The 27,494-nt window shown below is 33.7% G+C and overlaps 2 protein-coding genes across 4 annotated transcripts; one reads left to right on the top strand and one right to left on the bottom strand.

Moving 5' to 3' along the window:
- Window position 1: 1 nt before the first annotated feature.
- Window positions 2-25,454, bottom strand: LOC126771236 (serine/threonine-protein kinase 3). Of its 3 annotated transcripts, none has more exons than XM_050491012.1 (11): window positions 18,261-18,920; window positions 8,618-8,720; window positions 7,402-7,560; window positions 6,770-6,997; window positions 6,147-6,355; window positions 5,835-5,944; window positions 5,238-5,552; window positions 4,645-4,792; window positions 4,262-4,368; window positions 3,352-3,551; window positions 2-3,215 (listed from the first exon to the last, which is right to left on the bottom strand). In XM_050491012.1, the coding sequence occupies exons 1-10, from the start codon at window positions 18,386-18,388 to the stop codon at window positions 3,379-3,381; spliced, it is 1,680 nt and encodes a 559-aa protein (XP_050346969.1). In that variant the 5' UTR covers window positions 18,389-18,920; the 3' UTR covers window positions 2-3,215; window positions 3,352-3,378. The 3 variants fall into 3 exon arrangements, with proteins under 3 accessions (XP_050346969.1, XP_050346986.1, XP_050346978.1); XM_050491029.1 differs by lacking the exon at window positions 18,261-18,920 and adding an exon at window positions 25,259-25,454 and having other exon boundaries at window positions 3-3,215; XM_050491021.1 differs by having other exon boundaries at window positions 3-3,215; window positions 4,305-4,368; window positions 18,261-18,917.
- Window positions 25,455-25,877: 423 nt separating this feature from the next.
- LOC126771462 (cilia- and flagella-associated protein 20) lies at window positions 25,878-26,839 on the top strand. Its single transcript, XM_050491361.1, has 2 exons — window positions 25,878-26,304; window positions 26,385-26,839. The coding sequence occupies exons 1-2, from the start codon at window positions 26,029-26,031 to the stop codon at window positions 26,700-26,702; spliced, it is 594 nt and encodes a 197-aa protein (XP_050347318.1). The 5' UTR covers window positions 25,878-26,028; the 3' UTR covers window positions 26,703-26,839.
- The last annotated feature ends 655 nt before the right edge of the window (window positions 26,840-27,494 follow it).

Below are 27,494 nucleotides of genomic sequence, written 5' to 3'. Positions count from 1 at the left end.
GTGTTTATAATTTATCCTTTTTTAATCTGTGAGTCATTCATCCAAAAATATAATGCGTAGAGCTATCAACACTTCAACAGGCTACAGAGTTACAAAGTGCACTTCTCGTCTACGACAAATTATAACCGGCATGTCTGTACGCGTGGCGACGTTACTTGTTGTTATATTATTATTAAATACTTCGATTTCGTCGCATCTGTGAGCGTCGTCTTGTCGAAAATGTCGAACAATCATCGACATATAACGTACGTTAAATCGGTTCAATTAATAATAATAATAATAACACTTACTGTTTGTTTGGTAATACACTTATAATATAATTATATTTTTACAGCACCTCGACCTATTATCACATTAGTAAATGCCATTTTGACCGTATTAAATTTGCTTACTACGCATAAACATTACTTCAATTAAAAGTTTGCAACCTGGCGGCAAACTTCGCTTGAAGTTATATAAAAAAAATAATATCTTGGAATATAAATAAATCTTACAATTAAAATATACGTCACTGTAAATATATATTTATATGAAAACACAGCACTAGTAATGCAAGATCGCCACGCGCGCAGCCCGCAACGAGCTCGGCCGACTCGAGCTCCTGTACGGACTCTAACATATTTACAAACTTACAAATAAACTGTTAGATGCAATTAAATCATTTATTTTTCTCTCTATTGGACCGGTTATTGTAATCCGTACAGCTCGAACCATTAACGATATTCCTTATTATTTATCACTATAAGGTTCAAAATAACTCGAACCTTTACGTCATTATTATCAAACCATGTTCCCTTTCCATTGCCTTTAACAGCATTAGTATGATCGCTTAAAGAGCAAATTAAAGCGAAATGCGCTTTTAGCAAAATTACACACATATTACAACGTTACCCTGTACAATTTTCAGAGAAAATGTTTATCTAATGTATGTGTAGGCCAATTTTAGACTTATGGCCAGCAAAATACAGAAAGGTATCAAGACATCCTTTTATAATTACGGTATCAATTGCAACAATAAATATTTAAATATTAAATGCAAATATTTCATGGCAACGTCCAACTCAAAAATAATTAACGTTATTATTAACATATAAAGAAAATATAATGTATGAAAAAAATAGCAAACAAAAGTTAGCACCGATTTACATTTTAAACAAAAATTAAATGTATTTATAAATTCATCGAAGACATCAATATAATATCATATTCTGCTGACCAATATCGCCTTTCACAATAAATATTTCGCCAAAAAATCGCGACGAAATAATTTTCAAAACTTACAATTATATATAAGCGAAAAAATTTCAATCGCAAATGGCACGACGAACACATTACCTTCCCATCGCTCCATAGATAAAAGACTCTAAATTTTAAATCTATTGCTCGAATGTACGAAAATACTATTATATTACACTTAATGGCACTTCTAAAAATTTGTAACTTGTCAATATTTAATCGAAGATTATTTATTTAGCAAAATACGATCTGTACAGGCGGGAAGAGGGGGTAGGGGGTTTGTAGAAAGGGTAAGAACTTGATAAATATTAAATTTATCACGAAAATGTAAACATTTCAAACAATCAACGTCCCTCTAACGGTTCGTTTCCCATTTCACGGGAAACGGTCACCGTATTTGTTATTAAAACTTTTTTTCTCTACAAGAACATTTTTACAAATCTAATTATTAAAATATAGCATTTGTTAAAACTGTTAAACTAACGCAAAGTTCGCAATCGACTTTGCATATAAATTTGGAAATATATAACTGTCGAATCTCACAACCCACTACAATGTACAAGAGTGAATATAACTAAGATAGAATTACATCTATAATACAATTGAGATGACACGCCTGAGATCCAAACGAGGAACTTAATCAACTAAACGACGTCTCTGAATATGAAACAAAACTGTTCACGTAAACGAATCCTCAAAAAAAACCATTATATCTACATACATAATATTGTCATGAATTAATTACAATATACTATACCCATACAAAATTACTACACGTATATTCTTATAAAGGGTTTTGTCACACAAAGAAAATTCTCGAATGCCCCGCTAGAGGACTAATTCTAATATGTATATATTAGATCAATATTCACAAAACAATTGTGTACATATAACCTCTTCATTTGATCTATTATAAAAAAATATGGAGTATTTGTGCTGTCTAGTGATACAAAACGTTTAGTTTTAAACCGTTCAATGCCATCTAGCGGGACACTGCAGGCCGTAAACTACGCGGATATGTCTCAGCTTACGTACTCACGTACGAAATCAACGTCTACTCTCTAAGCTAAGATAACAGCTTAATCTAAAACTATATCTACAGGAGAACAGGTCTCCAACGTTTGTAACGAAGTCTACGCATCACGCGCACAAATGCTTTAAATCTAAAGAGAAAATTGAAAATTTGGCCGAGAAATTCCAATTAAATGATTAAGCCGTGATACGAATGAGTAATGAATGAGATTAGGAACAACTTTTAGCAGTTTCATGAGCGATTTGGCACCTCTACTTAAGAGCACCTGATTCTTATTATTTGACTAAATATAAAAGTTCCAATTTATAGAATTTTAAATAATTTTAGGCCAGTCGTAAAGGCATTGTTTGAAATTTCATGAAAAAACTGCCTCTTATATGAATATTAATTAATATGAAGTTCAGGAGTTTTAAAACTTATTTTCTATTAAATATAGAACTCATTTAAAGAAATGCATCATTGTACGTTTCTGCAGATCACATAATAGAGTTAATGAGGTGCACAGACATAAAAATCACAGTTTGCAGATAAAATATCGCTCAGCTTGGTAAGCAATACGTACGTACGTTAAATGTTACTCCAACTCAAATTCAAATGTTTTGAACTCAGTATGAAACAAAAATATTCAATCAATTATATTTTTGGATATTTCTAGAAAAGTTTGTAATAAGGTAATATTTTTTTTTTACTAACAGCTAGTAGTTCTTTAGTACTCTTTTAGTCGTTTTAGTACAAAAGGTAATCGGTCTTTTTTCATTATCATTAGTAAAAAAAAAGATCTTTGTAAGATTTCAATAAATCACTAAACTAAAGAGTTCGCTTAAGCTGATCCGAGACTACGTTTGGTAATCAGCGCCAATTTCAGTATTACTTCAAAGCATGTAAAATGAGAAGATTCGAAAATGAACCGTTTGCGGGCAGCGAGGCCGACGGGGCGTCGGCAATCCTAGAATTGATAAAAAAATAATTAGCAGAAATATTTTGATCAGAACGCAATCACATACTTTGAGTTCCTTCTGAAATTTTCCATTTCTTTATCATGTTATCTAGAATATGTAATCGTCGGTGGGGGGCGGCGGTACCTGCGGCGGTGGTGCCTGCCCGGGGGCTCACAGCGTGGCGGCTAGAAGTTCTGCTGGCGTTTCCGCTTGAGCGAGATTGCGTCGAGGATGGGGCGGCGCTTGCGCTCGTACCGCTGGTGCAGGCGCTCGATCTCCGCCTCCATCTCGGCGTCCAGGCGCGCCATGCACGCCTCCAGCTCCCCCTCCGACAGGAACGACAGCTGCCGCACGTCACACTCATTACTGCGCGCGTCGGCGCGAGCTCAACTCGGTCGAGCGACTACTACGTCGAAACGATTCGAATGGTCTGCTAATATTTTCAAACCAATTGAAGCAGCAGGAGCCAATTGAAATGGTCACCTTTCAACTCTCATTGAAACGTTGGGTCAATTGAACACGAACCGTGTGTAGCGGCAACCATTGGATATTTTTAAAGCAATAGAGAGCTAGTTACAATTTTTACCAGAGTGCTTAATTTATCGCTAAATTCTACCAAAGAGCCCCGTAAGTAGCATTTAAACTGTTTCAAGATTTTATTAATAAAAGATAAATAAAAATATATTTTTTAAAATAGAAATGTTAATGTTAGTGAACAACTTGGTGATGTTAGTTTAAACTTAATTAGTTACTTGAAAAAACATATATATAAAAGAGTAAAGTAGTATCGTTAGCATAAAAATATGTCCGTATAAATATATATTTTTAAAGATAAATATTAACTAATAATTGAATACAAAATATTTAAATTCGAAGATCTTCCTAGATGAAAGGTTTCAACGGAACAGTATAAATCCGGAGCCGGAGTACGTCCCGACGATAGAACAACAGACTCTTGTGGAATGTGGACGTGTTTGTTAGTCGGAAACGGTTAGTGGCGGGGGGCCGGCGGGGGGCCGGCGGGGGGCCGGCGGGGGAGGGGGTGCGCACTTACGGGGCCGCAGCGCGAGCAGAGTGACGACGTGCAGTTGACTTACGAATTCGAAGTTCCCGTCGTCCAGCAGCGCGCGCTGCAGCGGCGCGACCTCCGCCGGCGCCGCCCTGCGGACACACACTCGTCACTGTCGCGCCTCCACACGCACGAGCTCATTACGTGACGAGCTCGCTAATGGTAGCAGTCCGTGCAGACGGCGGTCTGGCGCCGATGCTCTCCGGACATGTCGGATTGTCATCCCGTGTCCCTCGAGTGTGGGCGCCGTGGCCGAAATCGATTAATTATTTATCAATAGCAAGAGTACCGACTTATCGATTTGTAAACGTCAACGTTTAAAAAGTATTACATCACGTATATTTTTACAATACTCGTGTTCGCCGTACCTCTCTTCGTCCGACAGTCTGAGAGGCCCGGTGAGGGTACCGTTGGTGGCGGCCATGCTGAGATGGTTCACCTCCTTCTTCTCGAAGTGCTCCAGGAACAGCGGCCTGTATTTAGGCCGGTTCGTGTCCATGGGATCCGTATCGTGTCCTGGAAATCATAGAAATTGATGAAATTATTAGCAAATTTGACCGATTGGCATAATAACTATTGTTTTATACTTTACTAATATATGGATATGACGAATTAATTACAACAAATAAAAAAATACTACTTATTAATTCGTATAATATTTTTATATGTTAGATTCTTCAAACATTGCGATAAGTGAAAAATAATGATAAATTGACATGAAATAATCTCAGAGCCATATTTAGAATTTTTTATTGAAAAATTAGATGTGGTGAATATCGACTCGATTATATTGTTTTAATTTTTTATAACATTACAATCAATGGTGAATAATTTGTAATAATCTCCGATGGATCGCCAGAAAACATATTTTTTTATTGCACAAAATAGAAGGAGATCGCCACCGAATATGTAGAGAAACGATACACACTGGCAAGTCAGTATCCGGGAGGGCGTCACTTACGCTTCATGGTGGCGAGGTCGTGGTCGTTGATGACCATGGTGCCCAGGTCGGCGGCCAGCTCCAGCGACGCGTCCCGCGGCACCAGCGTGGCCTCCCGCGACGAGCGCGCCTTCATCGTGTCGTCGCTGTAGTCGCCCGCGCCGCCGCCGCCCGCGCCGCCCGCGCCGGCCGCCCCGCCCGCCCCGCCGCCCGCGCCCCCCGCGCCGCCCGCGCCGGGCCGCCCGTGCTGCGTGGCGGCGCGGAAGGCCTGCGTCTCGCGGATCTCGCGCGCTTCGGCGATCATGCTGCTCAGGATGCTGGGCTGCTTGGCGTTCCCTGCGGCCGACGCGGGTATTCGAATTAAGATAGCTGGCATCGGCAGGACGGAGTATTTGTGTCTCCGTGAGAAACAACATTACTGGCCGTGATGTCTCGAGATGGTGGTGGACAGCGTTAGCGTGGAGTCCACGGATGTTAGAGAACCCGACCTCAAACAGCGTGGGTATGGTGGGGGTGTGCACCGCTGTACGACCGTTATTTCTGTTTTGTTGCGCTTCGAAAACCCCAATAAATTTGCAACGAGGCAGTCAATTTATTCTACATATTATATATACGAACCTATAAATTCATGTGCTAACAAAAACTCAGCGGTTGCTCGCTCCTCTGGACTCTTAATGAGGCACTGACTCACGAAGTCAATGAACTCGGGCGACCACTGGTCCGGCTCTCTGGAAACATTATACAAATCTTTATTCGCTTGGCCATAGCACATCTATTTGGGGACCTGCCCACCTTTATGTTGGTGGATAGGTTTCCCGCCACCATAATTTTATTGACTGAACTTGATGGAGGCTAGCTTTAACTATATAGTTAAAATACAAATTAAATTCATATAGTAACTCCAGCTACATATAAAGCTTCCTGACGTACCTAAAAGACGGCGGAGGTTTGGTGGGTATCATAAATATCGCCCTCATCGGGTGTATGTCTCCGTACGGCGGTTTCCCTTCCGCCATTTCGAGAGCAGTGATGCCAAGTGACCAGATGTCCGCTACACAGTCGTAACCAATCTCTTGGATCACTTCCGGCGCCATCCAGAATGGCGTTCCAATTACTGTATTCCTTTTTGCCATTGTGTCCTGAAAATGATAAATAGATTATATACCTTTTGGAAATTGATTATATGGACAGTTTTTATGGGAATTTTTGTCAAGAAATTCCCAGCAGCATTTTAGAGTTGGCAATGTTTACAGTTAGGTTCCTAGGAAAACGTACTCCTGAACTCATTCCGGTCGTATCAAATTTACCGTCTCGTTGGATCGTGAGAATCAGGGAATAGATAGTGTGTGTGTGTTTGTGTAGTGTTTGCGCACACACCCATGCACTATGTACATTCTGTGAAGTTGGCTAATCACTCTTGGAAATGTTCCGTGGTCGGAATCGGACATCAACATGTCTTTCAATTAGTAATTTCGATATGAGCTAAATATTATTTACAGTTCGAAGAATGAAAATTAATGAGTTCAATTTTTATCACATGTCATGCAACTCACGGTCAACTGTCCAGCGACTCCAAAATCCGCTAATTTAGCGTGACCTTCAGTGTTGAGCAATATGTTCCCCGCTTTGATGTCTCTGTGTATCTTTCGTCTCCGGTGCAAGTATTCCAGCCCCTTGAGCGTGTCACACAGGATGGTCGCTATCTCGTCTTCGGAGAGCGTCTTCTTCCTCAGTCGCATTATGTCTGACACGGAACCTGCGCCGCAGTATTCCATCACGATCTGCAAAAGAATTAACGAAAACATTTTAGTGACCGTGTTATCAACTTTGTCTTAGAAATGTTCAAAAGTAAATCTTTGAGAAAATGTGATTAAATAGGAAAAGTTTGAAGGTCAGAAATTATACGTTTTGCTGGATAATCTCATTATGCCGAAAATAAATTTTGAAAGATTTATCAACTATAAAATATTGGTATATATTCCTGCATTTCATTGTTTAGTCAGTCAGTGAGTCGGTTCGTCAATTCCAGTACTCTTAAGTCTAACTTATACTTTTTCAACAATATTTTTTCGTCATAAATCCTTTCCACAACTTGTGCTACTGGAACTAGAATTACTAAATACTAAGTGAGTGGAAAATGTAGATACAATGATTGTAAAAAGACGAACTCTATGTAGCTTCTCACCCACAAGTCCGTGTTCTTGAAATAACTGCCATAATATTTGACAACGTAAGGGCTGTCGCATTGTTGCATGATGGAGATCTCCTTGATGATCTCCTGCAGGTCAGTGTCGACGGGAACTTGCTTGATGGCAAGCACCTGTCCGCTCTCTTTGTGTAACGCCTGGAATATTTAACAAATGATAATATTATAAGTTACTATATAAATATAGGTTGCCAATGCTAATTTGTGACGTTCTTTAACTTTGAGAGTACTAAGAAACATTATTTTGATTAATTTTTGATCATATATAACGTATATATTCGTTTTACACATTTGTTATTTATTTTCAAATTAAATTGTTAAATCTAAAGAATCACCCATTAATCGTACCCAGTACACTAAGACCGTTTGGAAGAGATCCCTATTTGGAATAATTCATTTCAAAATCAAGTCTGTCTTTGTTCACGTTCAATTTATATTACTATTATACCTACTATACATTATTCCAATTGGAGAAGGAATAAAGGTAAACAAACCTTAGATTTAAAAATTGTGTGTTATGCACTATAAACAGTTCTCGATTAATTTACCTTTATTTATAATCACACTATTCCACTTAACTATGTAAAACCACATTAATTCAGCTTTCGAAGTTCCGAGTACAACTTTGCGGACATTGAAAACGCCATTTTTTCGCGAATCCATAGTGAATACCGTAGATTATTCAAGATTTCGACCAATGATATCGCGTCAATTGATATCGGTGTCAAAGTTATTTATTTTGGTTAATTCTTGTTGTGGTTGGAATATTCTATATACACCGGTTCAAAGAATTCTTCGACAGTAAGTGGGGTTTAATAATATGCAAATTTAATGTTGCCTTTTAAGGCTGTTAATTAAAACCGCGATGAATTGAATATTTAATGTATCCGACCCAATCGTATGATTTACCCAGAGCCCATAGCTGATGTTTATATTAATAAAATGTAGGAACGAAATATTTATTAATAATAGTAAGCTTATCAAATATTTTACGTGCCGTTTCACATGTTTAATAATAAACTATCTTACCTGCCATTTTCCAGCTTTTATACTTGTTTCTTCCTGTTAAACTCCTATTAAACTCACTCTATTACTTACTAACTTGAGACAACAGGATTATGAGCGTATATCACAAAATGTTATTTCCTAAAGGATCAAATTGATAATCTATGTATAGCAAACCAAATATGGAAACCTTATAAACACTGCCATATGACCCTTCTCCCAGTTTGCAGATTATGTCAAAGACCTCTTCGGGTTGCCGCGTCAGACTCTCCTCTGATAGTTTCTTTAGCTCGCTGAAACAAAAGAAAATACATTTAAAAAATGAACATTAGAAGAACTTAAGTTTTAAATTTAATATTCTTTACGACTGAATAGTCAACTCCGATCCTTTGACTCCTTAGTCCTTTCCTTATTCATCAGTCTGGTTATATTATTAACTCGATTTCTGTGAAAGCTATTCGATAGGCCAGATTGCCTTTGAGCCTCTAAGAAAATATGCGCGTTTTTTTTTATAATAGTGCGTTTAACGGTTTTTTCTGTATAAGTTTGATATAATTTTATAAACAATTATTATTATTACTTATGTAAAAGTACTTTTAAACAATTGCGAACATCATGAATATTTGCTAAAGCTATATATACACTCGTAGAGAATGCCTTGATAGCGTTAAATCCACCTTTTGTAACATGAAATTGTTTTTTCTCTTTGCGCAAATTTCTGGAATAAAAGTTTCCCTTGTAAAAGGTGCTCAAATTTTGTTAAAGTTTATGTGTTTTAGCAAGCATTCCTAATAGAATACATGTATGTTAATATATTATTTAAACGCGTAACTAAAACATTACTACAAATGTAACTACACCGCTTCGAATACAATGACACCATGGTCTTGATTGGAAGACTGTTCAAGCACAAAACGGCAGGTTGCCAAGTTCCACAAAATAATTTATGCCCGATGGCTATTTTTGTATGAAACAGACATTTTCTGCTATCGAAGGTGAGGAACAGATATTTATTACTTGAAAACATGAAAAAATTAAAAATTTAAGAATAAGTACTATTGTCTGTGGGGAGAATTGTAATAATAATGCAATTTTCTTACTAAATGGTCACCATTAGCTATAGATATTGGCACTGTAAGTTATATTAACTATTTCTTACAACAAAATTCTGCCACCACTTTATTCGCCAAACCGCATTGGAGCGTCTTGATGGTATGTGGCTTTGTCCAACAATGGTACATTTTCTGGAAATTACTCTCTATATTATATAATGGCGTATTGGCGGTATAAGTATATACCGTCAATACGCCCCAACCATGGGAACTGAGATATTTATATGAAATATTTATGCTGCGTGCATTACAAAATATTGCCGTTTGGAGGTAGAATGATCAAAAAGTGTGATATATCTACCGTGCCCTACCACTATTAGGACTAAAGGGAAATAATAAGCCAAAATATATCTGTCCTTTGCAAAGGTTTTAATGGAATAGCATATTTTCTGATTAACGTAATAGCAGGGCTTTGTGCAAGTCTGTCTAGGTACCACCCACTCATCACGTATTCGACCGGCAAATATCAATACTTAATATTGTTGCGTTCCGGTTTGAAGGGTGAGTGAACCAGTGCATGAACAAAAACAAGGAACATCTTGGTTCCAAAGGTGGTGGCGCATTACGGTTACGGTTAAAGACATTTATTTTCTCAAAAGATTTACATTTAAATGACTTACAGAGAAAATTACAGAACAATTAGAAAAAAAATAATTAAATCGAATAGGCGTACATAGTAAAACAGCGAATGTTACAATAAGCTATTAATACCATAATAATATCGGTACAGTGCAAGCAAGTACGAGTAGTTTGTGACGTGAAGTAAGGTGGTCAGTAAAAAGAAAACATAAAAAAGCAAATAAATATAGTGCGTCTAACAAAGCAATGACAAGTAAGGGAGGTGACACTTAAGACTCATCTGATGTTTTTAGATTTTATATTTTAAAATTTTGGTGTGCGATTGTTCATTATATAGACAGGCAATGCACAATATATAACGTGTGTATTTATTTACGATAATTCTTATAAATATACATATATAAATTAACTAATATAATATTAAATGATTATTGTCATATGTAAAATGTATAATTGATTACAATAAGTGTACATTAACAGTATTCTCTGGTACATTATTATTATCTTAGTATACATACATAGCTGAGCAGTAGTTGTAGTAGTTATTTTACATAAGATATATCCATGAGTAATGTTATTTTAAGTTAGGTGTAGTGTAGTGTTATTAGGTATTATATTATATTAGTTAAAACTTTGTTTATTTAGATTAATTTTATATAATATTAAATTGACGATGTATACCTTACATCGCATAGGCTGGTTAATATTTCGTACAGTGAAAATGTATGTCGGTGGTGGTGACAATCAAGTGTCCCATTTGCCAATCGGTCTATCTATTTTAAATAAGTTTCTTCTCTTGGTGTTTTATCACACGGACAACACAACACGATAACTCAGTGGGTACTCCGTGTGATTTCGTGATCAAAAAGATTCTCTGTCTCTTAACGAAACATCAAAATCCATCAAAAAAAAATAAAAACTGCTCGGTTACTGAGTAAAGAAGGAGCAACAAACATTCTTTTAGTATCTTTTTTTTTTTTTTTTTTATAGAATAGGAAGGCGGACGAGCATATGGGCCACCTGATGGTAAGTGGTCACCAACGCTCTTAGACATTGGCATTGTAAGAAATGTCAACCATCGCTTACATATCCAATGCGCCACCAACCTTGGGAACTAAGATTTTATGTCCCTTGTGCCTGTAATTACACTGGCTCACTCACCCTTCAAACCGGAACACAACAATATCAAGTATTGCTGTTTTGCGGTAGAATATCTGATGAGTGGGTGGTACCTACCCAGACGAGCTTGCACAAAGCCCTACCACCAGTAAATCTGTTATGTTAGTAGCGATAATGATAGTATTGATATTGTTTGAGTTAATCTTAAATCTTAAGTGGATTTAAGAGATAAGCTTGTCAACGGTCAAATTCAAGACGAGAGCCTTGGTGATTGCTGTCGCCCGTGACACGTCAGATGTTGCGTCTGTAATTGCAGTGTTTACTGACCTTGACAGTGAGACGAAAACAGACACTACTAGACGATGAAATTAAATGAAAGAGTGTTTGTTTAGTACAATTGAATTCCAAAGCTTGCTTTCAATTTCAATATAACACAATATAACAAGGCTTTGCTTTTAAATGCTTTAGGTTCAACCTGTAATGTTTACTTATATTTTGTAAATAAATAAATAAATAAATAAATAAATAAACAATGCGCGCGATATAAATTACCCAGAAAAAAAAATGGAAGTTTGTAGGTTTAGTTAAACACGGTAGAGGAATAGAATATCAGGAATAGAAAGGATCGTTTTACGTTAACATTTCCTGTTTATTGAGAAACTTTGAGTTATATAAACTTTAGAGTACAGCTTTTAAAAGCGATGAAACAACTGTACATCATGAATACTTATTACATAAAACTGCTTAATGCTTAAAATATCGTTATATACATTTTATTATAATTGCGAAAGTGAGTTTGATTATTTATTTCTTTGATTTTTACGCTTTCGCGTCTGAACTACTCAGCCGATCGTCATTATATTTTGCTTACACTTTATCAAGAGTACAGAAAAGGACATTCGGTAACATCTGACCCCCTTACTCGTAAGCGGAAACATTATTAAATTAATTGTTTTGTAATAAATACAAAAAATAGATAATTTCCATTATAAGCTTAATTTCCTGAAAGTTCATTGACCTATATGTATGTATAACGTAAACATGGCGCCCTATAAAAAGCAATGGTTACGAAATTCAGGGTCAATGAACGTTTATCATGCAAGTTAACCCCTGATGTCATGTTCACCCCATTGTCTATCATATTTGGTACTAAGTACAAACAGACAATTAAACCTATACATATAAGCATAATAAATGGGAAATATATATAAATATTATAGCTAAAGAAATGTCTAAATGACTATATATAATATATGTGCTTTTGCGAGTGTTTTTGGTGTTGAATCCGTTATTATTTTGACCATAAAGAGAGAATAGTTAAAAAAGTATAAAAAGAAATTTTAAGAATGCAATTAAAAATATAAATTTTAAATTTATATTATGCGAAAAGTGAATTATTGGTATTATATTAATCTTAATTTAAAGCAAATAAATTAATCTAAATAAAAGATATAAGCGACAGACACATTTGCGTATTTATTAAATTTTTCGCCGATATTAAATATAGCATAACAACTCCCGTTCCTCGCTGGAGCTTTGAAATCTCTAATTATAGAATTTTAGTGGGCTTATTTCATATTAGCTCCAAAACAAGACTTTTTATGAGGTCATCGACAGTTACTTCACTTTGACTTCACCTGCAAGCAAGCCGTCCATTCATTAACATTTTTTAAAGACTAAATTATTTAAAAAAAAAATGCAATAATTTTGTGACTGCAATAACGAATGTTCGCTACTTAAGCTAGACAAAACATGTGTATTTTCCATACATATACTTTATGTTTTCACGACCGTCTATTTATTAACACAAATAAATAGCGAAAAGAATGTTCATCTATTTATATATTTTTTTTTCTTAATATTTTATATTAATATCGAAGACAAAGAAGACAGAGAAGAAAGCTATCCAATACTTGATTGTAAGTGGTCACTGTCACTGCGGAACATTATAAGAAGTATTAATTAAATCTGATTACAATTAGTCCATTTACGATCAATGTACTGCCAACCATGTGAAATAAGATGTTCCGTCTCTTTGCCTGTAATTAAACTGGCGCTCGCTGTTTGGCGGTTGAATAATTAATGAGTGGTATCTACCCAGACAGACTTACACAAAACCCCACCACGAAGTGAAAACCGAGTATAGATTTAAAATAAAGCTTTCCACCTATTTAAAACTGAAGGTTATAAAACACTAGTAAATTATGGTTTATTAAATACCACGAATCACCGTAAAGCGTGAATTCAAGCCGGTTCTAATTAAGTGCTTGAAATGTTTATATTGTTCAAATATTTCAAGAAATAAACGCCTCTGAATATCTTGAAAAGACAAAGTATGTAACAAAAGGAGAAAGATACGCGGATTCCTAACGCTGATGCAGCCACGTCGGTGATGACGAGGAACAAACTTAAACAGGACATGAATATTATCGAGACATACGTTTTGTTTGTTTGTCCTCTGCAGATTTATGCAAAAACTACTAACTCGATATTATACTTCAACATTAGTACAGCTTGTATTTCCAGAACGGACGTCTACTTGATACACATACTTATATATATTTTTCCATACTATGTCAACATACTGGATACATTTATCGTTATCAAAATTTATAATACATAATTACTTTAACGCATACTCTATACATATAAAAATGATATCAACTATAATTTTATCACATTGTAATTTGAATCATAATATTTTTGGTTATATAAGAAGATTTTAAATATATAATAAAAACAGTGGCGGATTTAAACATTTTCAACTATAGTCTATATACATTTTTACCACATTGCACACAAAATAATGTTAATATATTTTACAAAATATGCCGCCCCGTAAATTTGCCGACCTAAGCTCTAACCTACTCAGCCCGCTGGTAAATCAGCCATTGAGTATAAGCTAAGGGGTTGCTTGGTTATCGATACTGATTGATTTATAATATTAGTTAATATTTCTGTTCTGGTAAAATTGAATATATTCTTAATTCAATCGCACAAAGTCGGCTCGGAAAGCTAGTATAGAATAAAATGGTTGAAAATTCCGAAAGCGCTCTGGGAGCGTCTCATTAGTCGTTAAAAAATAGTCAGTAGTGATGTCGCGGCAACACGTGTTTGTTGCTCGGACATCTGTGCCCGGGAAAGGAATGCGATTTGTTTTAGTTTTATTATAATATAAATAAACCGACTAACGATAAACGAAAAAATAATTCAAAAAGTGACAATATAATGCAGACGAAATATTAAAAATAACGGAGCAGTAACTTTTTTTTTCATTTCCTTACAAAGGCAGACAGTTAAATGTAGTTCATTATTGTTGCTAATGCCTACGAGGTTGGAAAAACAATTTATTCAACATCTATGTCAAATGCAGATCTATGTGAAATCCCGTTTGCCTAAAATTACTGGCACTCTTAACATATAAATGTTGTTGTTTGACGGTAGAATAATTTAAGGGTGATTGGGTTGACCTGCATTCACTTGAGGCTCGTATAGGCGGGCTGGCCGTCAGTGCGTCACGGTAGCATGCGCAAGCGATCGCATGGCGCTCTTCCTTAAAACGGAAAGGGTACCGCTGGTTTTTTTGTGGGTATTCCGATGTTCGGGGCGCACTCGGCGCCTTGGACATCGGCGAGCCCCACATTCCCCCCACGGTTCCCCCCACATTCCTCCAAGGGAACCGTGTAATGTGTTTTTCCAACGTTAAAAAGAAAATGGCCTACATCCATAGACAGTTAATAAAATGATCGCCCCAATCATTTTATAAATGCATTCAATGTAGTCAAAAATGATTTTTAAAAAGGTACGTGGTATTTTACGATAGATTTCTGACTGCTAATAAACAATTGTAATCCATCTATATGAATAAATTTGGACAAAAACATTTGACTTTGAAATCATAATTACATTAAAAACATCTCATAATAATTAGTTTCAAATTTTAGAACGATGGTTAATAAATTAACAATACCGTTATCATTAAAAAGAATATATCATATCATATCTATTCAATCATTTAAATAAAATGCCATCTCCTGACGTATTAGCCGAGATGGCCTAGTGTTTAGAACGCGTGAATCTTAAGCGATGATCGTGGCTTCAAACCCGGGCAAACACCACTGAATATTCATGTGCTTAATTTGTGTTTATAATTCATCTCGTGCTTGACGGTGAAGGAAAACATCGCGAGGAAACCTGCATGTGTCTAATTTTATTGATATTCTGACACATGTGTATTCTACCAATCCGCATTGGAGCAGCGAGGTGGAATAAGCTCCAAACCTTCTCCTCAAAATGGAGAGAAGGCTAAGGCCCAGCAGTGGGACATTAACAGACTGTTACTGACGTATTACGTTCATGCAGAATATTATGCAGAATGCTAACGGTCAATTAAAAAAACTATTTACGTTCTATGTGTACATAATTTACCGCAATTATAAATATTTATTAGTAATCAAACTTTGTTCTTTACATTCAATAACTCCATTAAAATGTCATATTACATATGGCCTATTATTCGATTTAAAATTCGATTAAAAATTTTAAAAAATATTCGTTGATTTATTCGCATATTATACGAAATTTTAAGCAATTAATTAATGTATACAGACAGTAATTTTAAATTTATTTAGAGTTTTTATCAAGAGCTAAGTATGACATGCTTGTCCCTCAAAGATATTTCTTCCAGGAAACCAAAAAATATTTATATATAAATAAGAGGCAGACACACTAATATTACAGGTACCGACATAGGTAGGTATATAGTATTCTTCAATACATTACTTATTTTTTTAACCATTCGAAGATAAGTAACACTTTGAAATGATAAATAAATAATTAATTAAATCATCAATTAAACGCAAGCGACGAGTCACAGCTGTTTAAATATTACGTTAGCAATATGACACCATACATTGACAGACTAATCATAATTGGACACTGATAATATTGATAGTGTCATTGTACTTGACATTTTCAATTAAAGGAGTGTATAATATTATGAATCCAAATAAATAATACACCACCCTTACGATACATGGTGGTAGGGTTTTGTGTCTGTCTGGGTGGATTCCACCTACTCATCTCATATTCTCCCACCAAACAAAACTACTTAGTATTCATTTGTTTCGTTCTGGGGCGAAGGTTGAGGCAGTGTAATGAGGGAACAAGGGAAATAACATCTTATCGTTGGTTGGTTGGTTGTTAATATTTCTTACAGCGACAATGTGCAGACATTACACGACGATGACACTATCCGCCAGAATTTTACTTTGAGTCGTCACCTGATTAGATCTCAGAGGGAACTTATCTGCTTAATCATTAGATTACAATCTAACGGCTTTACTCATAAACATATTTTAGCGAGTGACTTGATTAATAATGCTGTCTCTTACTACGAATGTCAAATCAATAATGTCAGAAAGAGAGAAACCAGTGTTTAACTAAATAGCCGCTATTATATTATTACTAAGCAAAGTTTATAATTAAGGCCGTGTATATATTATTATATAATGTTATATATTTTCTATCTAATATAGATAGGCTTCTGACGGAGAGTAGACAACTGTGGTGAAGATATTATAGCACTCAAGTGTGTTGGCAAACACAGATGCACACTCACAATTCTGGCAATCCGACACGACCGAAATCAGACGCAGAATCAGCGATTATACGTGCTTACCGAATTTCCCGCATTTTAACTGCCATCTCGCCGTAAACATTAACAATGTAAGAAGTTAATTAAAATTCTTACAGCATTCTAAGTTACAGGAGACATACCTAACATTAGCCGTCGGTTCAGTGCGTATAAATGACATTTGAAGGAAGCAATAAAACGTAAACTGTTTAGTGGTAGAATATCTGATCCTTACCAGCAATAGACTATTACCGAAAGATAATCAATTCGGAATGTTCCTATTTTAAAAACATTACATACAATATTTAAGGACGCTTTTAATGAAACTACCGTAAAGTTAACGAACGTTAACTATATAATTTGTCATTTCACACATGTATAAATATATATAATACATAAATATATAAAATACATGTATATATCTCGAACGTGGTTTATCTCGTTATTCAATATTATAACGAGACAATAATATAATATCAATTCTTTTGTTCCATTGTGTTACTGTATCTTGATATGATATTGAATTCTCTGATCTCGATCGGGTGTCACTTTTGAGAGTAACTACCGATTTTTTCACTCGCGGTATCCAGCGACTCGATGGAGAAAATACAAGTAGCACAATAGACAAGTTCAAAATATCGATACATTAAAAAAAAAACTACAAACAAATTGACTTATGAAATGAGATGTGACAATGATACGTATAAGTTGTTCGCACACTACGCCCATTAATGATCCTGGCTAAAAAAAAACATAAATATTTCTCTTTACAGAGGTTGCCTGGAAGAGATCACTGTAAGTGATAAGGCCGCCTTGGCATACTAGATGTTCTACTTGCTATTATATGTTACTAAATGTTTGTAAAGTGTGTGCAATAAAGGATTAATAAATAAATGATTGCTCTTAAACTTAACACTACCTTTATTTTTGAAGTCGAGTCTATTATATGTATGTCTGTAGGCGTAACACTTTTCATATAGTATATAAACATTTAGGTATTTTATTTATAAAAAATATATAGAATCAGTCATGAATCAGTCTTATTTTCACAAAGTTTGCAATAATAAAACGCTATACATTTACATCCGTATGAACTATTACTATTTATAAAAATTCGTGACAATAAACATTTTTAAATAACTCGTTAAAATCAAAGATATTACAAATACACAAACATCATATAAATATAACTGTTTATATACTGTAACACCTACACTACACTACACACACTACACTGGTGAGTGCTGGGTAATAACAAAGTCCGAAAAAATCACTTACACAAAAAAGGCGACTTATCACAATCTACAACTTATATCCCTCAAAGTAAATTCTATTATTGAATTCGCGCTTCTATAATTTTAGAGGAAAACGATAATTGCAATGCTTACCCCTGAGGGCGTTCGTTGGCGTCCATTCGTTCAGCGCGTCTTTTCTTACAGGTATTACAATTGAGGGTCGGGGCACCCCCTTCCCACATGCCACCCTTCCAAAACACGAGCCTACCCTCCTCGTCCATGAGGCATCGGCATCTTCACGACTAATGCATCTTTTCATATCTCACCCACTCATATTTGTAGACAAATTTTCTTTATCAAGACAATCGTATAGCAAAACTATTAAGAAACAATGATCACAGTCACAAAATCGCGTGGGATAATTTCACAAAAAAAAATACATCACAGTATTCCACGGAGCATGATAGTCTAATTAGAACAACACTCCAAACACATACAAATACAATTCCAAACTCGTTTACCAAGTAAACACTTCATGACTTCATTCTGTGAGAAGTTAATACAGTTCAGTCGATAAAGGCAATGTCCGACCACTATGTAAAATCAAAAACCAATTTATTCCAAAATAGTCCACGGTGAGTTTAACGCGCAATTTTTTGTAAAGAATATTTTAAACGTAAGTATATTTACGTAATGGCACGTCCGCTGCAAACATTTAAAAGCGATTAACAAAAGTTAAATCCGAAAATAAACTCTGGTATCCTTTCCAAGTCATAATAACCGGTCGAAGCGTGCGCGACTAAGCGAACGTCCCTTGCGCCGGCTCACACTAGACTGCACTTTGTTTCCATGATTCCATCCCGTTGAATGTTGACAGATTTGGAAATATGCAAAAGAATTCTTAATGTGATTCACGCTTTGAGTTTTTCCTTAAACTCGCTTGCGTCGATACGTAAGAACTAGACCTAGCTAGGGCCGGAAAGATGGTTAGACATATCGATTGCAATTTTAATTTTGATAAGTATACATTAACGGAGGACAGGGAGCTTTGGCGCACCTTGGGAGAGGCCTATGTTCAGCAGTGGACAACGATTGGCTGTTGATTGAAGTATACATTTGAGGTTTCGAAAGTGCTTATAAGTGGCATAAAACTATATTGCGGTTTAATATTCTTTAATATTCGGTTTAATATTTTTCAAAACTGAAGTTTTAAAGACGATCTTGTTCCATTGCTATCGTTAGGTGTTGGCTATTGTAGGACCAGCAGTACTCGACCTGCGGCCCGCCGGGCTTTGTGGTTGGCCCAGCAGCACCTAATGTTAGTTTATTTTAAATTTAAAATTTTACTAACATTTAAATAATTTGATTAAAACAACTTGTGGCCACGAATACAAAGTGTTAGAAACGTCAGGAAATAATAAAAAAAAATTATAAAATCCGTTCATAGCTATTTAATTTTTAACAATCCCGAAACCAAGAAATCATTACGTAAATATTTTTAGTTTGCGGCCAGCGACACCATGACTAACACGTGTTTGTAGCCCCTATAAAGAAAAGGTTGAGTATGGCTGGTATAGACGTATGGAGGATAATACATATATACACTCACGTTTTATATTTGTATGTAACTACTATATGTAGCCTGATACTTTTTGATTCGGGTTTGATTTTTGCCATACTAAAAATGTCATCAAAGAATTAAACAGTCTCATAAATGTGTTTTATGAATCGCATCGTAAAGCATTGTCACTTCTCCAAAATATATCACAATGGTAACATAAAACAAATTCTGCCTGTTGTTTATACCGCCGTCTATGTCACGCGAGCACGCCGGGAGACGGGTGGGCGGCTCCAGATAAATAAAACGGCGTGTTGGTCCATCTATAAATACAACGGATCCTATGCGATACATCGACACGATGACCTTTTTATTGGCACGCTTGTACTCCGTTGTATTGACACTAGATTGACCTAGTCTACAATACGAGGAATTATTAGATGAGCATGAATACGACTGAATAAACGCGCAGTACGAATCGTGTTCGTTTTGCATCGCAAATATTTTAAAATTACTTTTCTATATATTTTGTTTCTGAACAATCAACTCTTTTCTTCAAACGATTTAAAAAATACATCTTTATAAAAAGACGTATTTGTCTAAATCTATGATATAAAACCAAATCCAATGAGTATATAACTAGGATTTGGTTTAAAAAAAATATTAACTACATATTCCGTTTATACATGGAAGATTATTAAACAAATCAAATACCTATTTGTTACGCATGAACAACGATATCCAATTATATTCTAATTGTTCAATTAATTAATAAATAAAAAGTAGGTATGTAAAAAAGTACCGCTAATGTTCTTTATATAACCTACCTTTGTATACAACTAGCATAAATACCAGTCGGATACAATGCTATAAACATGTGAACTATCCCATGACATTAATGTTACTTGAACTACGGGAAAGTACGTACTCACGCACAGAGATATTTGAAATTAGACACATATATAAACTACCCGCATTATTAAAATTAAAAAAAGGAGATTGAAACCAATAATGATGTGAAATAAAATGAAACGGCATTGTGCTAGAAACATCCTACATTAAGGATAAACAATTAGGTCGTGAGAGAGGACCGCACGGGAACGCAATTTATCTTAACACTTGTCAAGAAAAGCCGATGAAATGTTGACGCATCTGTTTCCGCTAGTGATATTTTTGCGAGCAATCTACAGAGCGTTGAACCTAAAACTCATAAAGCTATACCTGTTGGTATGTTGAGTTTCCACGTAACGATTTCTAATCCAACATATTTAAATAAAAGAGGTCACAGCAATATCGGGAGTGCCAATTTACCATAAAATCGTGATCTTACAAGTTTCTATACTTATTGATGAAAGTTCAACCGTTAACAAGATAGTAATGGTAGTCAGTGGAAAGAACAATTCTCTGTTTTACTTGCAACTGCAGATTTATTTACATTATTTTCTTATATTAACGAGCATTATGCTCGTATAATTAAGCGAATTTGTTTTCTTTATAATTCATGTTATCATGAATTATATAGAAAACAAATTCGCTTAATTATAATTTATTATAGTTATATAATAAAAAACGAAGGTATTCAAACATCTTCAAACTGTGTATGTACACTTAATTGGGTAAACGGTTAAGTGTTAAAAGAAAATCAAAGGCGATCAAATTTATCAACAGCTAATTGTTACTTCAGACGAAAAGAGAGCAGTACTCCGACACGGGACGGGTCAGCCTAGATCGACGACCCAGAATCTGGGAACAGCGCACGATCTAGCTCGAGATGCGGAGCCCACGCGTTTTGCAACAAATCACACGGCAAACTTTGTCAATGGTGATTATGAACTACATTTAAATTTATTTTAAACTGTAATTTAATATCGGCGAGATATTAAATTAAAGGGGAGGATTTAATACCTGCCGTGTTAGATAAAAAGTAACCTATGTCCTTGCTTGGGATTCAAGCTAGCTCCATACCAAATTTCATCAAAATCTATTCAGTGGTTTAGCCGTGAAAGCGTAACAGACAGATAAAGTTAGTTTCGCATTTATAATGTTAGTATTGATGTACGAATTTGTTATGAAATAAGTTTTACAGTAAGTATAATAGGTTGGAGAGGATTAACAATTATCTGTTTAATATAGACCTTGAAACTAATACCTTTTTAAAAATATAAAATATCTAGATATTAAAGGCTTGTAAATGTATATATACATTATGCGAGTTTCAAAAAAAAAGCCAGAGAATACTTGGATCTTAACCGATGATCCTGGTGCAAAACCGGGAAAACACTACGTAGATTCCATACGCTTAAAATATTTTTATAATTCATCTTCGAGCACGACGAAGAAGAAAAACAGCGTAGATAAAGTACACATCAACCTCCAGTGAAGCAACGCGGTGGAACAAGGTCTTTACGTCAGCAACAAAAAAATCTAAAGTAGATTTTGAGAAAACACTATCACGAATAAGAACTGAAATGCATCAAATCAAAATAGATAGCTTTACAACTCGGAAATAATCCAAGTCTTTTGTATTATATAGGTATTAGTTTCAAGTACAAATTCATAACTAAATAGTGTTTCACGGTCAATCAATCAGTATCAAATCAAACGTAGATGATATACCACTGAAACAATGGCCGCAAGTGGGTTACGGCTCCTAATAGCCCGGCCTCCGCATTGACTCACTGCATTCAATGCCTTCTACATGTTAACAATCAATAAGCACACCAAAAAGGCTCCGCATTTCCAACGTAATCGATAAGAGGCTTCCTTGTTACGCTTTGATTATAAATTCAGAACTCAAGTTAGTTTCGTAAATAAAATCCTCTAATTCAATAATAAGCGAATATTCGGTATATATTTAATGTTTTTTAAAATCATCATTAACCTAAAAATATAATCATCAGGTATTAAAATCAACACTATTCCTGCATTGCGTACCTCCTATATCTCAGTAGGCTTTTCCAATTAAGTAATTACAAGTGCAGCAAATGAAAAGATGCACATAGCTCTTGATATAAAAGAGTTTTTATTAATATAAATGTTTTTTTTTTTTTATTATTTTAAACGCATACATGTTTTTTTTATCATAGAAAAGGCGGTAGTTCATTCGTAAGCTAGTATCGCAATATATATTCTACAAAAGCTTCGAGTTCAGTAATCTTGATCAAGATGCGTTGGAAAACATCATAACAATGGCCGACACGCATGGTTCCCGCGCGCGGGAATTTTGCGGTCACATTCCATAAATTAAACAAAGTATTTTTTATTGTACCCATTGCCCTGTAATAAGAATACATCGTACTGCATTCATTATAAAGAAAAATTTCGCAGGCTCGAGGTAACTGACCGAAAACCGAGTAAAATCGAATGCCTTTCGTGTCATTCATTCAATAAAGGGAATTTCCAACCTAACTATAAAACTGTATACTTTTATAGCAAGAACTGGTTTCTGATGGAGCAGAGAAAGTATCACTTGCAAGTGGGTCATTTTGTATTAATAATATGCTTTATTTTCAAGTCTTTTTGTACTTTACAATATTATATTTTAATTTTTATGCTCATACTATTCAATAAAATAAAGTCTATCACTTAATGAAAAAAGGTTATATGACCAATTAAAATTGTTGATTATCTGTTTCATTTTTATTGGAATAAAAGTCCTTTACATTTAACAAACCTACTTTAATAACTAATACATTATTAGTACATTCTAAGAATAACTCATATCACAGCAAAAATATGGAACATAATGTTGTTGTTTATGAAGGCTCATGAATCAATGTGGGTGGCAAAGACAATTATCCTGATTAACTTTATAAGGCCATCAATGAATAATAAATTATAGGACAACCATAAATGCCATAGATTACCATAATACAAATATTGTAATATAATAAATCTGTAAGACAAGTTCGTTTTTGTTTCAATATTTTCTGAAAAGATTACTTATAAGTTATGTATATATATATAGATAATATTATTAATAATAATTTATTATTATTTAAATTAATATATTTAATATTATATATATAATATTGATATATAAAATGCAAATCAATAACTTATATCGTAGGTAATGTTATATTCTATATATATTGAATTTTTAAGAAAAGAAAATGAATTAAGCTGCATCCTCTTATAAATGTGAACAAGGAAACAAATAAAAACATAACTAAACTATAATTTCAATATAAATATCAAAGACTTATTGCCATTTTCAAAATAAAAGTATCAATTACTAATAGAAAAGGTATTTAAATAAAAAAAAATCTTATCAAATACTGTCCCATTGACGGAAGCAACTATCAATAAAAGATAAACAATGCATGTTTGTTCTCACACCCCCACACAATACTACATCTAAATAATTTAATAATGTTCTTAATTTTACTAAAACATACTATGTAATCAGTGTTTATATATTTATTTTACAAAACCTAACAATTATATAAATATAATATAACTTTACTGGCAACATTTGTTATTAACATATAAGCTATGGAATTTACCATGTAAACAGTTAAATATTAAAAGAGAGTAAGAACTAAGTAGTAAGACTGTTTTCCCAACAATACTTTACTAACATGGTATAAATCAACAATAAAACAAACTCATACTTTAATAGTAAAAATAAAAGATAATAACAGGAAATAGGACACACTTAATATGACAACTGCAGTAAGAATAGATCCAGTACTTATTTTGAGGTTTTTATTACTTCCTGAGCTTAGGAAAAAAATATCATTCCAATTTATTTTTATTCAATTTTAAATGGCATTTATGTTATGAATATCAAATAAGCTGGTTTAATGTATGCAAATATATTTATTTTTATCTCAAAAAATATAATGAATACAAATGTTTTTGTATATTTAGGTATATAACATACTCATAAATTTTATTTATGTATATATATGTAGGTAGATAATCTTATTTATATAAATCTTATTTATGTATATATATGTAGGTAGTGATTTAATATCATCAACATACCCTCAACATACCCTACCAAATTCAAAACTTTTTCTGAAAACAATTAACTATTTACAGTAGTTTTGTTTATTTTTTTATATTATGTTTATTGCTCAGTAAATATTCTAATCTAGATTAATCTTTATATTTATTCAGTTTATCTAAAAGTTTAAACAATATGGTATAAAATTCATATGAACCTTCTATTAGTTTTACTAGACTTAAATTTGTTAATAAACACAAAAGAGAACGAATATCTTAAAAGTATAAATTAAATGATTGATGAGCCTGTCAGCTTAAAAAAAATAATAGACTATTTTTACTTTCAATTTCTCTATGAAACTTTTATTTTTAAATCAACAATTGACACTTGTCATTTTTCCGATTATTATAGATTTATTTTCTTTGATATATCATTTTTGACCATATTATTACATTATTTTGTAACAAAAATCTCTAATTAATAAAAAATATTTATGACAAATTTAAAAATACCCACACAAAATTAAAAGAAACGGCGATCCCGTTGAAGCATTTGTTGCCTACTTCTAGCGGTCAGGTAAATTTAAACATACTTTTAGGGAAGTAATATATCTGCTATTTAAATGTATATATAACTCCTTACCTTTTCGAAGAATTTTCCGTCATATTCAGTGATTCACTAATACTTTAAGTAAATACATAAACAAACTTTCATTATCCTAAAATGTACCTAAAGATATGACTTATCTCTTCATTATGATTTATAGTTGACAAAATCAAATACTAAATTTATTATTTTATGATGCATGCGATACAATGCATCGCATGATTCGCGTGTAGTGTACTTATCTGTCAAAATTCACAGACAACGTTCACTTCAATCAATCGCTGTCATGAAGGCGCATTACGTTCCATTGTATCCGGCTAGCATGGATTATGTCTATAAAATTTATTCACAGTAAAACGTTAAAGAAGTATAGTAATAACATAATATATAACCTAATCTTATCCATTTATTGTTTTTCACATAATCTACTGTTGCATACTTTTATATTTAAATTTTTAATAGAATACGATACTCGACGAAAGAGAAATACGTAAAACAGTTATTTTACGTTTAATCAAAGCTTTCGTATAGATTTTTAATAATTTATGAAATTAGTTTTAGAAAAATATTCGTTTTATTCTACGTTACACTAGTTAAAAGAAACGTAATATTTTGTTTGTTGCTATGGTAATCTTGAATTGATAACAAACGCATGGCCAATGGCGGAGTTCAAAATTCTTGTGTTTACTGTCATGCTGTCAAGTTTCAATGCAAACCCGAAAAAACATTTTTTATTGATCAAACTTTTATAGTAACTACCTGATAAATGTTGGAACACGCAGAAGTTTCTCGAATACGTAGTAGAGATGTTTAAAAACACTTTTCAGTCCGGGTTTTTGTCAATTCTTTACAGTATAGGTAGCAAACCTTTGCAAATTTGGGACAAGAAAGTTCGAAATGGGCACATAAAACGAATAACAGACAATGATATACAGAGCTTAGTGTTAGAAATAGTCGGAACCAATGTCAGCACTACATATATCACTTGTCCCGCTGATCCGAAGAAAACTCTTGGCATCAAACTACCGTTTTTGGTTATGATTATCAAGAACCTCAAGAAATATTTCACATTCGAGGTTCAGGTGAGCAGCATGTATTTATTAAGAATTAATTTTAAATGTGACAGAGAAATTGAAAAAAAAATTCAAATGTTATATTTCAGGTTTTGGACGATAAAAATGTACGCAGGAGATTCCGAGCAAGTAATTACCAATCAACTACTCGGGTGAAGCCATTTATTTGCACCATGCCTATGCGTTTGGATGAGGGGTGGAATCAGATTCAATTTAATCTTGCTGATTTTACGAGAAGGGCGTATGGCACCAACTATGTTGAGACTCTAAGAGTCCAAATTCATGCCAACTGTCGTATAAGAAGAGTCTACTTCTCAGACAGATTATATTCAGAAGATGAACTACCAGCAGAGTTTAAACTCTTTCTTCCTATTCAGAACAAGGCAAAAACGGCTGTTGCTACTTGAAAATCAAACTGATGTTACCTTAGTAAATGTATTTTATAAGTAAAATTTATTTAGTTTTTGTTTTATGAAGCTTCATTTCTTAATATTCATGTATTTTGTGATTTCTCACATCAATAAACATACAGACATTTATAATACATTGCGTTTAACTGTGAAAATGTTATAAATATGCTTTATTGGTTCTTATACAAAATATAAACTCAAACAAGTTTAGTAAATGATATTTTATTGTAATTTGAAATTATGCAAAATGCTTATACATAAAGATTAAATATTTCTTATGAATATATCTGGCATTCATTACAAAAATTATAATGTGTATGTACTGTAGACAGAGAAACAAAAATAGATTTTTCTAGGGTGGAAAATACTTTTCTTAGTATAGACAGCAAATAATTTGAAGTTTTTGAAGAAAAGATTAACTTTTAGCTTGAGAAGTTTTTTAATCTAAGGAAAAAAATAAAAAATAGTGTTTATTTAGCCATTTCCCTAATTAGATAAAAATAAATTTTCAATATTTATTTATATATGGTGTACAAATATTAGGAAACAAAAACGAGAAAAAATATTTTTATAAAAATTAGTTCAGTTTTTTTTATGATATATTTTAATATATTTTTAATAAATTAAAATATATTTCAAATAAGTTCCACTTCTTTTGCAGGACCGTATATATATAACCAAGGTTTATTCATTACCTACTGATAACATTTAAAATATAACATCAGTGGCAAGTCTCTATGGCATTATTAGTCTGTTGTGATAAGTGCCAACTACTATAAGCTTTTTGTT

Source organism: Nymphalis io, chromosome 1 (genome assembly GCF_905147045.1).
Source record: "Nymphalis io chromosome 1, ilAglIoxx1.1, whole genome shotgun sequence".
NCBI lineage: Eukaryota > Metazoa > Arthropoda > Insecta > Lepidoptera > Nymphalidae > Nymphalis > Nymphalis io.
The sequence above is the reverse complement of the archived record's forward strand: the minus strand, read 5'-3'. Positions and strand labels throughout refer to the sequence as shown.

Bases quoted from the DNA above. Each gene is read 5' to 3' on its own strand.
- LOC126771462 (XM_050491361.1), top strand. From the start codon at position 26,029: ATGTTTAAAAACACTTTTCAGTCCGGGTTTTTGTCAATTCTTTACAGT. The intron at 26,305-26,384 runs GTGAGCAGCATG...GTTATATTTCAG, and splicing joins ATTTCACATTCGAGGTTCAG to GTTTTGGACGATAAAAATGT.
- LOC126771236 (XM_050491012.1), bottom strand. From the start codon at position 18,388: ATGGACGAGGAGGGTAGGCTCGTGTTTTGGAAGGGTGGCATGTGGGAA. The intron at 7,561-8,617 runs GTTTCCATATTT...TAAATATTCCAG, and splicing joins CATATGGCAGTGTTTATAAG to GCGTTACACAAAGAGAGCGG. The intron at 3,552-4,261 runs GTAAGTGCGCAC...GACGTGCGGCAG, and splicing joins TCTGCTCGCGCTGCGGCCCC to CTGTCGTTCCTGTCGGAGGG.